Raw genomic sequence first — 15,618 nt, 5'->3', positions numbered from 1 at the left:
AAGCAACGTCCTCCACAACTAGACTGAAGAACAAAACAACAGCAACTTGTCTGTTCCCCTTCCCCCAATTCCCCAATAAAAATCTTAAAAAAAAAAAATACAAGGAAACACTTTTAATTTTACTATCCAGAAATAAGAACTATTAACATTTTGATATATTTTAATTATATTTTTAAGTAAAAAATTGGGATTATAGTGTATATACAGTTTTGTTTTATAACTTGTTTTTATCACTTATTAATGGTACAAGCTTTCTCCATTTCATTAAATATTTTTCAGAACTTGTAAATAGCTACGTGATATATTCTATGAATGTATTATAATTTATCTAAACATTTTCCTATTGTTGGATAATTGGATTAGGACTATTTCTAACTGTTGCTTTTATAAATAATGCTAAGTGAGCATTGTTAGCATACTAACATTTGTGCGTATCCTGGATTATTTCCTTTCCATGTTTTTAGAGACTAGCTGTTTATGGATCATAGGGTATAAATACCTCTGTGGCTCTTACACATAATGCCAAATTGAGTTCAAGGATTATTATGTTAACTAGGTTATGCTCCCACTATCAGTGTGTGAGAATACCCAACTTACCACATCTTTTCCAGAATGTGGTTATTTCATGGTAATAATCATTTAAAAATAATTAGGTGAAATTTGCATTTCTTTGATTACTAATGAGGTTGACAGTTTTTGATGTTTATTTACCTTTTGCATTTCTTTTATAAGTTACCTGTTGAGAGTTTTTTAAATGCATGTTTTGCCATAACAAGTTTATTTATTTCTAATTGATTTATACATATGAAATATATTAACTGACTGTTGTATGTATTGCTTATTATTTAGATTTTGCCTTTTAATCTTGCTCATAAAACACTTTATATTATCAAAGTGTAGTGTTTGAGGTAGCACCCACATTGAAAAGTAGAGAAATGAATAAGTTTAAGAAAACGGAGATGGAGAGCTTAAGCAGATCTTTGCCACTTGACTAGAGAAGGTAGGGGCGGAAGAGAGGCAGTTCCTGGCACTTTGCTTTGTGTTAGTGTTATGCCTTTTGAAAGAAGTTAAAGTTGGATCTTTATGTTATGTGATTTGCCGTTTTCTTAATCCTCCTAGCCTCCACCAGGCAATGCGAAAATGCCAAATGTACCCAGCACACAACCAGCAATAATGAAACCAACAGAGGAACATCCTTCAGCTTATACACAGATTGCAAAGGTTAGTTCATGTTATGTGTGTAAATTCATATTGGAAATTAAAAATATATAATTTATAATTAGTATCATTTCAGAGCAAAGTAATTCTTTATATGTTATGTTCCTTATGGTTTAGTTTTTACTTTTGAGTCTGGGTTAGCTACCTTGTCAACTGTATAGTACTCCTAATTTCTTTTTCAGCTTATAACATTTGTTTTATTCTATTATTAGCAGTTATTGGATTCTTATATTATCTTGGTGTACAATTTGTAGAGTGAGATTTTTATTGTCTTTGGTCATACAGTAACAATGACAGAATAATAAATATTACTGGAAGAGAGTTCTAATGGCTAAGCAAGGGACAGTGGCAGGAAGTAGAAGGTGGCCAAAATATGAGAAAAAAGGAGATGAATAGGATGCCTGGTATCACATAAAGGCAGATGGAGTTATAAACCAGAATTGAACCAGATCGGTCTTTCACCTCATTATTTTATAAAATGTAAAATATTATATATTCTTGCATTGGGAACCTTATGTACCATTTAACCCAGTTTGTAAGAGCCAGTTCAGTTGTCCTTTTCTTCATTTGTTTGCTTTCTTCAACTCTTCCCTTTGTCTCTGTTTTTCACTCATTTAGGTGCTAAGATCACCTTAATTTCATTTTCCCAATTACTTTAGGACTCTGACCACCTTTAGAATTTTTATCTGTCCTAATGTGCTCAGCATTCCCATTGAGGGTTTTTTAATAACCAAAAGACCAAAATGGAGATACCTTAATAGTTTCTGAAACTAATTTATAGTGAATTCCTATATTTTGGAAGAACTATTGAATTAGGTTTCTAACATAGTAGAAGGAGAAGTAAAAGATAGCATATCAATGTTATATTTTATACTTATAACAACCTAATCACTTATTGATTATTTCTTCTTTAGGAACATGCCTTGGCTCAAGCTGAGCTGCTTAAACGCCAGGAAGAGCTAGAAAGAAAAGCAGCCGAATTAGATCGTCGAGAACGAGAAATGCAAAACCTCAGTCAACATGGTAGTATCCAAAGAAGCTTGAAATAAAAATAACTTTTAAACACTTTGAATTATGCCTGCACTAGCTCTAAGTCATTTGATTTGCAGATAAAACCCTGCCCTTTTTTCCTATTCTAGCAAGGAGATCAGACACATATTTCCTACTTGATACTGTGTAGCTCTTTGATCTTGGTTGATTTGCATAGTCTTTTGATAGATTAGAACAGTGTTAGCATTATCACACAGAAAGTGATTGCGAATATGATAATTTTGGTTTATTCTTAGGCCAGGAGCCTTTGATTCTGCACTTGGGCTGTCTTTGGGTCTAATGAAGTGTTATGATACATGGGAGAGTGCCCTACATTCGACTCTTCTGGTTTCTTCAGCCCAGTTTCAAATTATCTGCCCATCCTCACAAATATATCCTATCTGCCAAATCACGTTTTAAAAAAACATGTCTGTGGTGACTCTAGGAAGCCTTGTGTATTTCGATGATGCCAGAGAAAGAAAGAAATGCTGAGTTGATCATTTGCTATGAAATCCGTTCAGGCTCTGACAACCTTTTATTTTAGGGAAAGCTAGCAGTATCGGGGTAAGAAGGGGCAAGAGAGCTAGACCAGCCATCGTTGGTTTGTCTGGGATGGTGGTGGAAGGACTAGTCAAGGGCAACACTAATAAATGACCTGTTTGTTCCTTAGAATGTGTAAGTTTGGGGCCCCCTGAAAATACATTCATCCTGGGCCGTTTTCTTGTATGTAATATCAGAGACAGCATCTCTAAAAGGAGAAACTGAAGGTTTAATTGAGATCAGTGTTTCTGAAATACAAGTAACTAAAATCTGCCGTATTTCCTTAGCATTGACTAATACAAGTTATTTCTATGAGAGAGATTTTAGTAAAGGTTGTAATGAAGAGTGGGAAATGAAGTTAGAATTGCAGTGTGTTACAGATGTAATCCTCAGTACAATTCTGTGTATTTGTTATTCTCATTTTGCAGATGTAGAAACAAAGTCTTCAGGAGGCTCAGTAAGTTGCCCAAGGTCTCCTAGACACTAAGTGGCCAGGCCCTTCTCGCTTCAGAGCCTTGTTTTTTACTGCTGTGCTCTGCTGCTTCTCAGATACTTGTGTGAGACTTGAATGGGAAATGTATGAACTACATGAAATTTGAAAAGAACGATCAACAATGGAGACATGTTGGAGAGAATCAGAAATAGGCCACACTTTTTTTCCACTATGAGAATTTTCCTAGTCTATAAAATGTATATGTAAAATCTAATTTTCAAAAGTGTGTGATTATAATGTCTAAATGAGAAAATGGCCTTTAGGTGCTATTTTTACCCTCTATTTTTAATGTTTGACTGTTTTAATTTTAGTTTTTTTATTTCTCCCATCACTCCCCAAACCCTATTTTTAACCTAATTTCTTTATATATACACATTATTTTTCCCCCCCACAGTTTGAATTTGTTTTTCCTTTAGGTTTTTGACGGTGCTTTAATTCCTTAGCTTCTTTTCATGACTGTTTTCATGTTTTCTCATATTTTTATGGTTTTTATACATGTGTCCTTTGGGTATTATTTTTTTGAGATTTTGAGATTTTTCAAATTTGATACTTTGGTGTTGGTTAATCTTGTGTTTCTTCATGGAGTTAAAGTAGAAAACTCGAAAGATTCAGAAGTTGAGTTTTTCCTCTCCTCATGGGTTAGGAATTAGATTTAAGTCGCTGAGGAGGAAATTGTAGAGATTTAAAAACTGCATGGCCATCATGTGTGACCCAGACTCTTGGGACTATGAAATAAATTTGATTTTAGGGCAGTTACAGGGTATGTCTTGCCTGTGCTTTTCTTTTCTTTTTTTTTCTTATTTCAACTGTAAATAAATGGTTCCTGATAAATATTATATGATATGACACTGGAAAGTCATTTTCCCATCTGATGTTTACTAAAGTGATTCTGGGAAAAATTTTAAAAGATACAAAGCTTGGCTCTCAAAGTTCTCTAGGAATATAGAGATACAGTGTTATATTTGTAAAAGATCTATTAAAAGAATAGATAATGTGCTTTATTATGAAACCAAAAAGAAAAAATATCACATATTTGTCCTAGTATAAATAACTTTTTTGTTTTTTAATTTGCAGGCAGAAAAAATAATTGGCCACCTCTTCCTGGCAGTTTCCCTGTGGGACCTTGTTTCTATCAGGATTTTTCTGTAGACATTCCTGTAGAGTTCCAAAAGACAGTAAAAATTATGTACTACTTGTGGATGTGTAAGTATAGAGTAAATTGTATGTTTATTACACAGAGTTTATATTGTATTGTCAGAATGCACCTTTTATTGGAATTCATATATTAAGGATAGTATTGTTAACCCGTCTTTCCCTATAGATCTTTTAATTTTCATAATGAAACATATTTAGGTACGCACTTCAAAATTGTGCTATATGTGACAATCTAAGTTCTCAGCTGAGGAAAACATATATTTTGAGAACGGGCATTCTTTTGAGGAAAGGACTTCTCTGTCACATGGGTAGAATTTTACAATTACTTGGAAAATCTTGTCTAGGCGATATTTGCTCTGAAAAAAATTATGCATACTATTTTTATGCAAATGAAGGCCATTAATTCTATTAAAGCATTATGACTATTTTTTAAAAGGGACATAAAATATTGTAATAATATAAACTAATGTTTCTTTTAGCTTTGAGCACAGTTTACACTTCACTTTCAAGTGGGGATGAATACTTTTATTATTGAAAGTACCTAATATAGGATGTTTAATTGAATAGGACATTAGGACATACAGCTTAGGCTATGATGCTCACATTGCTTTTAGTTGAAGTACAACTCATGGAATACTAAAATAAAATGTCAAGCTGTTAATAGTTTGCTGTATGTACACAGAATTTGCACTTATTGTGTGTTTCATTTTTATTCCAAACAGTAGTGCTGGCCCCATTTAATATTGCCATGTTAGTAGGAGGTAGCTGTCACAACTTCTCACCTGCACAACCTCTGCGTTAATGGATAGTTTGTAGGGTGAATTCTTGATGGAGGAAACTCTGTATTTCTACTGTGTGATTTGTGGGCCTTTTTTTGCTCTCTAAATATATGAGAAAATTTTTTAAAAAAATTTTCATATATGTGAAGTTGCCCTGGAATGTGAGAAATGTTTCCCTATAGATAGGACATTTTAACTCTTATTTCTAGTTTCTTTTTGAGATTTTGTTGTCGATCTAATATCTTTTGCTGAATCTCCAGTGTCAGTAGTAGTCTATATTTTAGTCTATAATATTAAAGGTTTTGATTCCATGTATGTGCTTGCTAACCAACTCATATTTAATCAATATAATCATATATATGCATATATGTAATAACTTTATTTTAATGGGCAAAAATTGGCCTAGAATTTTATGTATAAGTTCTTTGACTTAGTGAAAAACCTGCTTTTGGTGGCGGAAATGGGGGTGGAAGAAAATTCAGTAAAGAATTAGTAAATAGAGGTTAAATGGGGAAAATGATTAATTTTAATTGAATGATTTAACTGCTTTACCAATGCTGATTGTTTTAAAATAGATCTGTTTTATCTTATAAATATATGACTTTCTGAGGTTATTAGAAATAATATAGTTGGCTATAGTTTTTCCTAATCCTGTTCATTTGGCAGATCTGTTAACTCTATTCAAAGAGGGCTCAAGATTCCAATTAAGGTTCTGATTTGAAGAAGCATTTCCTGGAACAAATACTTCTTCAAAAATTATTTCTCCAAAGGTTGAAATTTGAATTAGAATGTTCTGAACATTTAAATCTTTTTTAGACAGTTAGATGCCATTTAATGTTATAGAGTAATAATTTTCTATCTCAGAATCTTTTTGATTCTGTTTTTAAGCCCTTAACAGAACTACTTTTATTTTGAGGCAAAAGATTTTGAGTAAATATTAGTAAACTAGCTTTTATGAGAATTAGAAGTCCTAACGGGAGTAAAGTAATTAGGAGGAGTCATTCTTGAATAATAGAATGGAACAGAATTTTAAAGGTGGAAGAGCTTCTGCTGAAAAATTGAAACACACAGAGGTTGATTAGCTCAATAGTATTGTATCGCTATAACCTAGGTGTTTTCCTCTGGAGTTTTTCCTCCTACTGTAGAGATTGTGTATTTATCTAGTTGTTTGGTGAGAGCAAGTTAGATGAGGCATCATAGAATTAGAATGTGTGTTTTTGTCCTGTTTCAGTAATTATTAATTTTATTTGATTAATAATTTAAAGATTTTAAAGCTTTGTGTTTAATGTACGTTGAGATTTTTTTATTTGGGTTCACTAGGTTTTCCATTTGTTATTTTTAATTCAAGTAGTTAGTTGGTATATTTTTATTGTATTGGTGATTTACATTGAAAACTATTAACTTTTGAAAGAATTTATTTCCTATAATAAATTCAGCTTGTGAATAAGTTTTTGAAAATCCTTTTTAAAAACTATTAATTATAATGGATAAATGTGATTCATTAGGATCATAGTGTAGTTAAGTGTTACTCAGATTTTTTGGTTTTGGTCTGTCAGGGAAAGTAATTATTAACACATATGAAGAGTTTGCCAAGATCTACAATAGTTGTGCTAACTAAAAAGAAAGGTCTGCCAAAGGAGCTGAAATGCGTCATGGTGTACTTGTTTAAATTTTTTATTTTTTTTAAAATAAGTTTAATCCTCTACCAAAAGGCTGTTTTTTATCTCAGGACTTTAGAAAATGGACAACTTGATGAAGTTGAATTAATAATTTTCATAGACTGACTACATAGTCACTGGAAATTTCTATGTATTAATATTTGTAGTCCAATGATTTTAATTAATTTTATTGCTTAAAAATGTTATAATGAGATCGCACAGGACGCTTCTCCAGTTTTCTTACTCTGTAAAAATACAGTTCAGAGTGAGGACCTTTTTCCTCCTAAGTCCTGGTTTTTCTCTTGGCAGGCACTACTTTTCCTCTTGGGCTTTGGATCAAGGGACACATCACATGTTTCCTTCTTAGGGAAGAAGACCTGATGGTAGTGCTTCTCTGGTTTAGCTGTGTAATTGCTCATTAGGAGAGGGCCAAAAGAATTTTTGCCAGTGTGTATTAGGACTCCTTTTCCTGTGATTACTCTGTTTTCAACTCAAATGTGTAAGAACAGCAATGTTTTGAAAATTGCGTAGAATACATTTGCTCTTAGGAAGTATTTTTTTCATCTATAACCTTTTGAATGAACTCATAAAATGAATGTAAACCTTTGTTTTCTGTTTTGTTTTCTGATTCCACAGTCCACGCTGTAACACTGTTTCTAAATATCTTCGGATGCTTGGCTTGGTTTTGTGTTGATCCTACACGAGGGGTTGATTTTGGATTGAGTATCCTGTGGTTCTTGCTTTTTACTCCTTGTTCGTTTGTCTGTTGGTACAGACCACTTTACGGAGCTTTCAGGTAAAATGTTTATACACTAAAATATGCTTTTTAAAACCTGTGAAGTAAATCATTCCTGGTACACCTGGAAGAGAAAATTGACACATTTTCATTTAAAAATTTTTTATTGTATGATATACCTTCAGAAAAGGCTGTATATTACATGCCTGTGTATTCATTAGGTTTTGTAAGTCATAAAATCCCATTCTTTTCTCCCACTTGAGAAATAGATTAAACATGAAAATGAATGAATGAAAAATGAGAAGAGTCTTAGGTCTTAATAGTTGTAAAAGATTATATTCCATATGATACCATTGACTTTAAAGAAAATTTTGCTCTTCATTTCCCCCTTTCAAAACAAAGTCACAAGTGGTCATTATAGCCTAAATTTTAAATGAACCTAGGTAAGGTATACATGGGATATTTAAAGTCAGTCACTTTGACCTAGCAACTTGGTAATTATTTTCTGTGTTTATTAAGTTTTGGTTTTTCAAAAGATAGTAGCATTTTAAAACTATTTAGACTGTAAGATTAAATATAATACTTCGCATGGTATATTTTATCAGTCGTTAGGATTAATATTTCCTAAATGTATCTTCTGTGGGATATTAACAGGTGTTGTGGAAAAAAGGGTTCATTTGCTTAAGTTGGGGAATAGCTGGCTGATAAAATTAAGCAAGTTTCTTCAATTTAGAATTTCTTAGACTCTTTAACAGCCTTTGTGATTTGACCATGAAACCATTATTTTTTATGTGTGAAATACCTTTTTGGACTACTTTTAAGAAACAAACATTGGAAGATGCTGATTTAGATGTTAGCCCTGTTTGAGTCCATATATTCAATCATTTATCAACTCATTTTTATTGGGGTAAATTAATTTATGAATAATGAATCTCTTTCAACTCTCATGAATGAGGGGCAACATTAGCATTACTAGGAAATAGGCATATATCATGCAGATGATATGTTAGGGAAATTAAAGGGGCCACATTCAGTTCTTTAACTTTTTTTACCATTTCAACATACAATTTCTTTGATTAACCAGAATGTGTATCACCCCCCAACACACGCAAACAAAATGGAATTAGAAACCCAGATATGTAAATGGAAAAAACAGAAGGAAAAGAGAGAAGATTAGGGAATTTGGAGAGAAAAGCTATCATTCAACAAAAATTAAATTGGTTAGAAATAGAATGAAGGGAAGAAAATAGATAGGCGCAGGAAAAATGAGGAAAGAACCATGGGCTATGTTGGAATATGGGAGGTTGGTTGTCAAAGAATGGGGTGAGGTTCCCCTGTAGATGTGGGATGGACAAGAATTGAAGGGACCTATTTACTCTTTGCATGCTCTGGGAAGAGAGCTACAGTGGTTCTTTTCCTTGTTATGTAAGCCTGGATCATAAGGTTTTTAAATTTTTGACATCAGGACTCTTCCTGCCTTCTTTCATCACGTTACCAGTGTATCTGTAATGATGCTAGTGGGTGGGAATGGGGATGTCGTTGAGATTTTAAAAGTGACCTGAGACTACAGACTTTGGATTTTAAACCTTTTGTGACTATTGTAGCCAAAACAAACTATTAAAAGCCAGCTTTTTGCCTTTTAATACTTGAAGTCAGTTCCTTCTATTCCCTTTTCTTTGCCATTGAAATAAAAATGCTTTGTGTAACATTTTTACTTCTGGCATTATTAATCTGTAGGCTAAGTTCTTAGCTGATCTCACTTCTTTAGAGTATATCACAAATATGTTCATTGGTTTCACTGTTCAGAGCAGAACTGAGAAGAAAATTTTTTTTATGGGGAAAGTTGAAATTGAAATATTTGAAATCATTAATATACCTTCTCAGTGTGTAACTTTGGAATTTTCTTCATCCAGATTGCCAGGTGTTTCTGAGTCTGTCAAGCCTCTTGGGAAATATCTAGTAAAGTTTGTTAAACACTTATTAACGATGACACTTTTCTCCTTAAATATGAAACCCTCAAACCACATGCATTGGGTATGATTATTTATATTAAATATAGGATTTTAAATGGCCTTACTTATTCATGTAAGTGCTTTATTTGAGATCAGTTCATATTACTGCCTTTGAGAAAGGGCAAAGTAGAGGATATGCAAGAGTTTTATATTCTGTTTCAAAACTGATGATTAAGGAATGAAACACAGGTGTCTGAACATACTGTGTAAGTCAGTAGAAAACAGGTAACTAAAAATTTTTAGGCCAGGCTCACATACTTTTAAAAAGAAGTTCTTATTGAAAACATCCAGTTTTTATTAATCAGACCCTTGTGTGAAGCTAAAGCGCTTTTTAAAAGTTTTTCCAGTTTTATTCTTCTCTGGCTAATGATGTATTTGCCTCTTCTGCCATAAAATTATGTAAATATCTTCTGCGAATTTTATTTCTCCTGGTTTCCCTGTAAGTGAGGAAAAGAATAGTTAGCAATCAGAAAAACATGGCTGGGATTGATTTTAGAGTAAACCAGTCATTGCAACCATACAAGTTAGAGGAGACATTAGGTTTGAGAATGTGATCAGGTGTTTTTTTTTTAGTTTCCCAGAGAATTTTTCTTTTTTTCTTTCTTGTAGATGGGTGATAATTCCAAGTTTCTAGAGTAGCTGTTAACTTTGTGGTGGAGTGCCAAAAAATAACTAGAGAGCTTATCAGGAAGTCTTTATTCTAGAATGATCCATTCTTTGTTATCTGTTAGTCAGTTGGAGTTACATTTTAAAATGCCATACATAGTTTATCTATTCTTTTGCCTCCCTGTTGACTCACAGTCTAAAATTAAATACACCCAGTATTTCAAGAAATCTCTTTTTAAAGGTTAACAATTAACCTTGTTATCAAGAACTTGTAATTTGCTTAATAAATAATATGGCTGAGTAAACCATTTTTTTATGTTAACCCTAAAAGAAAAATATAGTAGTTTTATTGAATTATAAATGCCTTTAGATTGAGTTAAAGTATTTGATAATAGCCTTAAAACTTGTTCAAAAATTCAAATCTACATTTAAGTGATTATATTCAATAATAGTATACAATAAGTCATACTAATAATTATATAAATGATTTTAAAATGTGATAAAGGTAGACTCCATTTAGGAATAATCATCTTTAAATTAGTTATTATGCATGAGAAGTTGGTTTTCCATTGTCATCTGAGTTTCTTTTTTGATATTTCACTTGAAAGTTCATTATTTCACTTGATTCTTTTAGAGAGATATTACTATTTGTCACGTCCAGCGTGGCAAGGGCAAATAGGTTTCTCTTAAGGGGCGACGCAGATTGAATAAGAGCAAGAGACAAAAGTAATATTAAGAGCGAGACCAAGGGACTCAGCCTGAGAAGACTGAGTGAGCCCCGAATCGGGTCAGCACATGGCTTTTATTGAGTAGTTTGTAAAGAAGTGAAACTGCTGTCAATCAATTTGCAACCGTGTGACTTATGTGCCTTAAGACCTTTTCCATTAACATTCCCATTGTGTCACTGCAAATCCTATGCCTTCACACTTCTGCCACATGGCCCCAAGACACTTTGTTACTGTGTCCTCCCAGGGGAGATAACTATTATCATTCCAATAGGTCCCAGTCACCTGAGACACTCCCCGAGAGAGCTTTACAGATATCGAGCTTTACAGATATCATTCCATCCGGCCTCAGTTTTCCGAGACACTCTCTCGACTAATGGGTCAGAGGCTAATGCGGGGGTGGGGGGGGTAACGGAATCGGCTATAATGCAACAACTATTAAGATAAATAACTTATAATTTCAAAGCAGTTGGAAAATATGAAGTACCCAAAGGTTAAATTAATTGCTCATTGAACATTGACAGTTTACTAGGCTGGAAAGAAAAAGAGACATGGTACTTGCCCTTTAGAAATGTATTGGGTCTTCGGAAAAGTCATGAAGTATGTTTGCAACAGATGGCACTAGTTCACTTTTGGAAGTACTAGAGTCATTCTCATCTATGTTATTGCTATGTTATTTGACAGCTGACAGTTCTAGCTTCATTCTAAAAAAAAAAGTTGAGCGATTTGGTTGAGTTTTGGAGATTTTACAAGTTGAAGATGGAAGACCAAACTGCGTTTTTGCCATATTTTACTGTTTTACTTCCATAAAGGGTTTACCTACATCAAGTTTGTGAAAAGTTGCATAAAGTTTATGGTGACAATGCTCTACAAGCACATCAGTGCCAACAATGGTTCATGAAATTCCGTGCTGGTGATTTTGATCTCAACGACGCTCCTCGGTTAGGGAGGCCCACTGAGGTTGATGACGACAAAATAAAGGCATTGAACAAGTCAAACCCATGTTACACGACACGGGAGATTGCAGAAACATTGAACATCCATCATTCAAGCGTTCACAACCACCTGAAGAAGCTGGGATACGTTAAGAAGCTTGATATTTGGGTTCCGCATGAACTCAAAAGAAGTTCATTTGGCGGGGCTATAAACATGTGCAATATACTCATTAAACGTGAGGAAAACAATCCTTTTTTGAAGCGACTGATAACTGGTGATGAGAAGTAGATTGTTGACAACAATGTGGTGCACAAACGGTCTTGGTCCCAACATGATGATTCTCCTCAAACGACACAAAAGCAGACATTCATCAGATGAAGGTTATGCTCTCAGTGTTGTGGGATTGCAAAGGTGTCGTATATTTTGAGCTCCTACCAAGGAACCAAACAATCAATTCAAATGTGTACTGTCGGCAATTGGACAGTTTGAACAAATCTATCATCCAGAAACATCCAGAGCTTGTTAATTGTAAAGGAGTTGTGTTCCATCATGACGTGAGACCACACACAAGTTTGATCACCCGTCAAAAATTATCGGAGCTTGGATGGGATGTGTTGCCACACCCACCATACTTGCCTGCCCTTACGCTGTCAGACTTCCACTTGTTTTGCTCTCTTCAAAACTCCTTGCGTGGTATAATGTTCAATTCAGATGAGGCTGTAAATCAGCACCTTGTTCAGTTTTTCATGAATAAACAGGTTCTTCTATGAATGACGAATTATGAAGCTCACTGAAAGATGGCAAAAGATTATCGAACAAAACGAGCAGTATATCATTGATTGATCTTTGTTCTTTATATAAATAAATGATCTTTGAAAAACATAGACAAAATACGTCATGACTTTTCCGAAGACCCAGTCTAATATAAATTATTTAAAGGGAGGTATTTCTGAAACTTTGGCCAGTAGAATTCATATGTAACAAGTGAGTGATATTCAGACACCCAAAAAATGTTTGAATTTCAGAGGAATTTAATGTTGATATCATACTCAGGGATACTCGTGTATCTCTAAATATAAGATCAGTTATTTTCAAGTTAGTCTTCTCTTAGAGTTACCTCCTGAGGATTTAAGGTTTTAGTATTTTTCTCAGATATTGGGGTAAAAAATCCTGTTTATTGGCATCAGAATATCAGAATGTTCATGAAAAAGATGGTTTTCAAATGGTATAAAATACTGTTCTATATGAACATGATATCTTTTAGTTTTTAATCAAGAGCTCCTTTTACTGATATATTTAAAGGATATTGTCTTTCATAAAGTAATCCCATTGCTTGAATCTGAAGGAAAATTACATAGGGAAGTTTGAGGTGTATGTGCTTTTAAAAGTTGTTTATTATGTATCAGAATTAAATTGGAGTTGTCACTTTGTCCTTCACATGTTTTTAAAAGATTGCAACTTTGTTCTTAATTTTATGCTTCCACAAATCACTAAGCAGTATGTAAATACTCTAAAATATTAGGTAATTATTAATGAAGCAGTGTGTTGTTGAAAAGTATAACTATTGGAAACATACAGAGAAAAGGGTGGAATTCTGCCTTCCCTTGTGAAAAGTTGTGTGCTCCTAGAAAAATGCAGTAAAACTCAGTGCCTCAGTTTGTTGGGTGAAATCTGGGGATAGTATTTGCAGAGTTGATAAGAGGATTAGAGATAAGGTCTGCACAATATTTGGCTTTGTACGTGGCCAGCAAAAGGTAGTTGGAATCAATGTTTTACTCTTTGGTTTTTGTTAGGTTTCATCATTTACTTTATTTATTTATTTATTTTTTTTAAAAAGATTTTTATTGGGGAATTGGGGGGATGGGAACAGTGCTGCGGAATTGGGGGAAGGGGAACAGACAAGTTGCTGTCTTTTTTGTTTGTTTGTTTGTTTTTTTGTTCTTCAGTCTAGTTGTGGAGGACGTTGCTTCACTGGCCCAAGTTGGCACCATCATTGCACTCTTCCCAGGTGAGGCAAATCAGTCGCCGGCTTCTGGACGGCCACTCACAGTAGCTGCTGGCCGCTCACGCTGGCTGCTGGCTACACACGGTAGCCCATGGCAACCCACTGCCACAGGGGCTGCAGCCTATGCCGTTGCCGGCGACTCACAGCAGCCCAGCTCCAGGTCGAGCTGTTGTTCAGCATCTTAGCTGTGGAGGGCAGTGTCACTGGCCCTCATACGTGGGATCCGAACCGGGGCCCTCTGGCGTCCCAAGCCAACTCTTAACCAACGCACCACTCGGCCGGCCCTCATCATTTACTTTTGATGATCCATACAACTGTTACTTGTTGTAAGTTATCTTTTGCTGCTTTTGGGTCATTGCCCTTTGGTCCCCCAGTCTGAGCTAGAGGAAATCATGATTACACTTAAGGCATGTATAGGTCCTTTGTATTGCCAAATAAAAATAAACTTTAAAAAAACTAGTCTGATAATATAGTCTTCTAATTGTTTTTTGTTTTTTTTGTTTTTTTTGTCTATGTTTAATGTCATTACTGGTATATATGGGTTTATATCTATTGTCTCCGTTACTATATAAAACATATACTTTTTCTCTTTGATTTCTTTTAGCTTAATAAAGTATTCTAGTTTTTATGTATTCTTTTAATATCTTTTTTATTTGTTTAAGTTTGCTTGGCAATGAATTCCCTATTTTATTTTACTGAAAACATTTTCATTTCACCTTCCTTTTTTTAGCTTTATTGAGGTATAATTGAGAAATAAAATTGTAATATATTTAAAGTATAGATGATTTGATACTCATATACATAGAAGATTCCCACAATGAGGTTAATTAACACATTCATTACCTCATATGTTTTACCTTTTTTAAAGTTGTTGTTGAGAAGGTTTAAGATCTACTCTCTTAGCAAATTTCACTTATACGATTTTATCAACTACAGTCACTATGGTCTACATTAGATCCTTAGACATTATATCTTATAATTGAAAGTTTGTACCCTTTTACCAACTTCTCCCCATTTTCCCCAACCCCCAGCCCCTTGGTTAGAGGAACCTCTCTTATGTTTTAGGTTTGTTGGGAGTTTTTTTTTTGTTTGTTTTTTGTTTTTTTATCATGAATAGTGTTAGATTTTTTTCCAGATGCTTTTTCTGTGTCTATTGTGATAATTATGAGGTTTTTGTCCCTTTATTCTGTTAATATGGTGAGTTACATTGATTGATTTTCAGATATTGAATCAACTGTCAATGTAAGAAACATCCAGACCTGTAGAGAATTTTTCTGAGTTTATTTGAGCCTAACTGACGCAATATGCCGGGAAGCAAGATCTCAAATGCTCTGGAGAATGGCAGTTTTGCAGAGTATTTGACACATTGGAATCAAAGGAGAAGATGTAAAAAAGGTTGTAGAGTAAGGAGGCGGGAGAAGGCATAGCGGGGAAATCTCTAGGATTGGATAAAAGGCAAAATGGAGAAACACATACTACTTGTACATTGGTAGGTACAGGATCGTTAATAATTAATACAGCACAGTCGAGATAGTATTTGGAGAACAAGATAATGAGGGATTCTGTGGTCTCATGCTCTGGTGGTCTCGTGTCTGGTGCCAGTGGTTGTGCCTTTGAGGAGTAGGAAAAGAAAATTACATTGACATTTTAAAGGTTATGTTATCCTAGGTGCATAAGAACAATGGAGAGAGCTCACTTAAGGTGGAGATTGCCCTTTGCAAAGGAA

The 15,618-nt window shown here is 34.1% G+C and overlaps 1 protein-coding gene across 1 annotated transcript in view; it reads left to right on the top strand.

The window, feature by feature from the left end:
* The window catches only part of SCAMP1 (secretory carrier membrane protein 1), a 104,480-nt gene that overhangs the window by 54,659 nt on the left and 34,203 nt on the right, over positions 1–15,618 (top strand). The window contains exons 3-6 of the mRNA XM_019641039.1: positions 1,120–1,221; positions 2,133–2,241; positions 4,355–4,483; positions 7,509–7,668. Of these exons, the coding sequence (XP_019496584.1) occupies positions 1,120–1,221; positions 2,133–2,241; positions 4,355–4,483; positions 7,509–7,668 (500 nt within the window). The remainder of the gene's footprint in view (positions 1–1,119; positions 1,222–2,132; positions 2,242–4,354; positions 4,484–7,508; positions 7,669–15,618) is intronic.

The sequence above is a fragment of the Hipposideros armiger genome, unplaced genomic scaffold (assembly GCF_001890085.2).
Source record: "Hipposideros armiger isolate ML-2016 unplaced genomic scaffold, ASM189008v1 scaffold_55, whole genome shotgun sequence".
In the NCBI taxonomy this organism is placed as follows: domain Eukaryota; kingdom Metazoa; phylum Chordata; class Mammalia; order Chiroptera; family Hipposideridae; genus Hipposideros; species Hipposideros armiger.
This window is presented reverse-complemented; position numbering and strand designations above follow the sequence as displayed.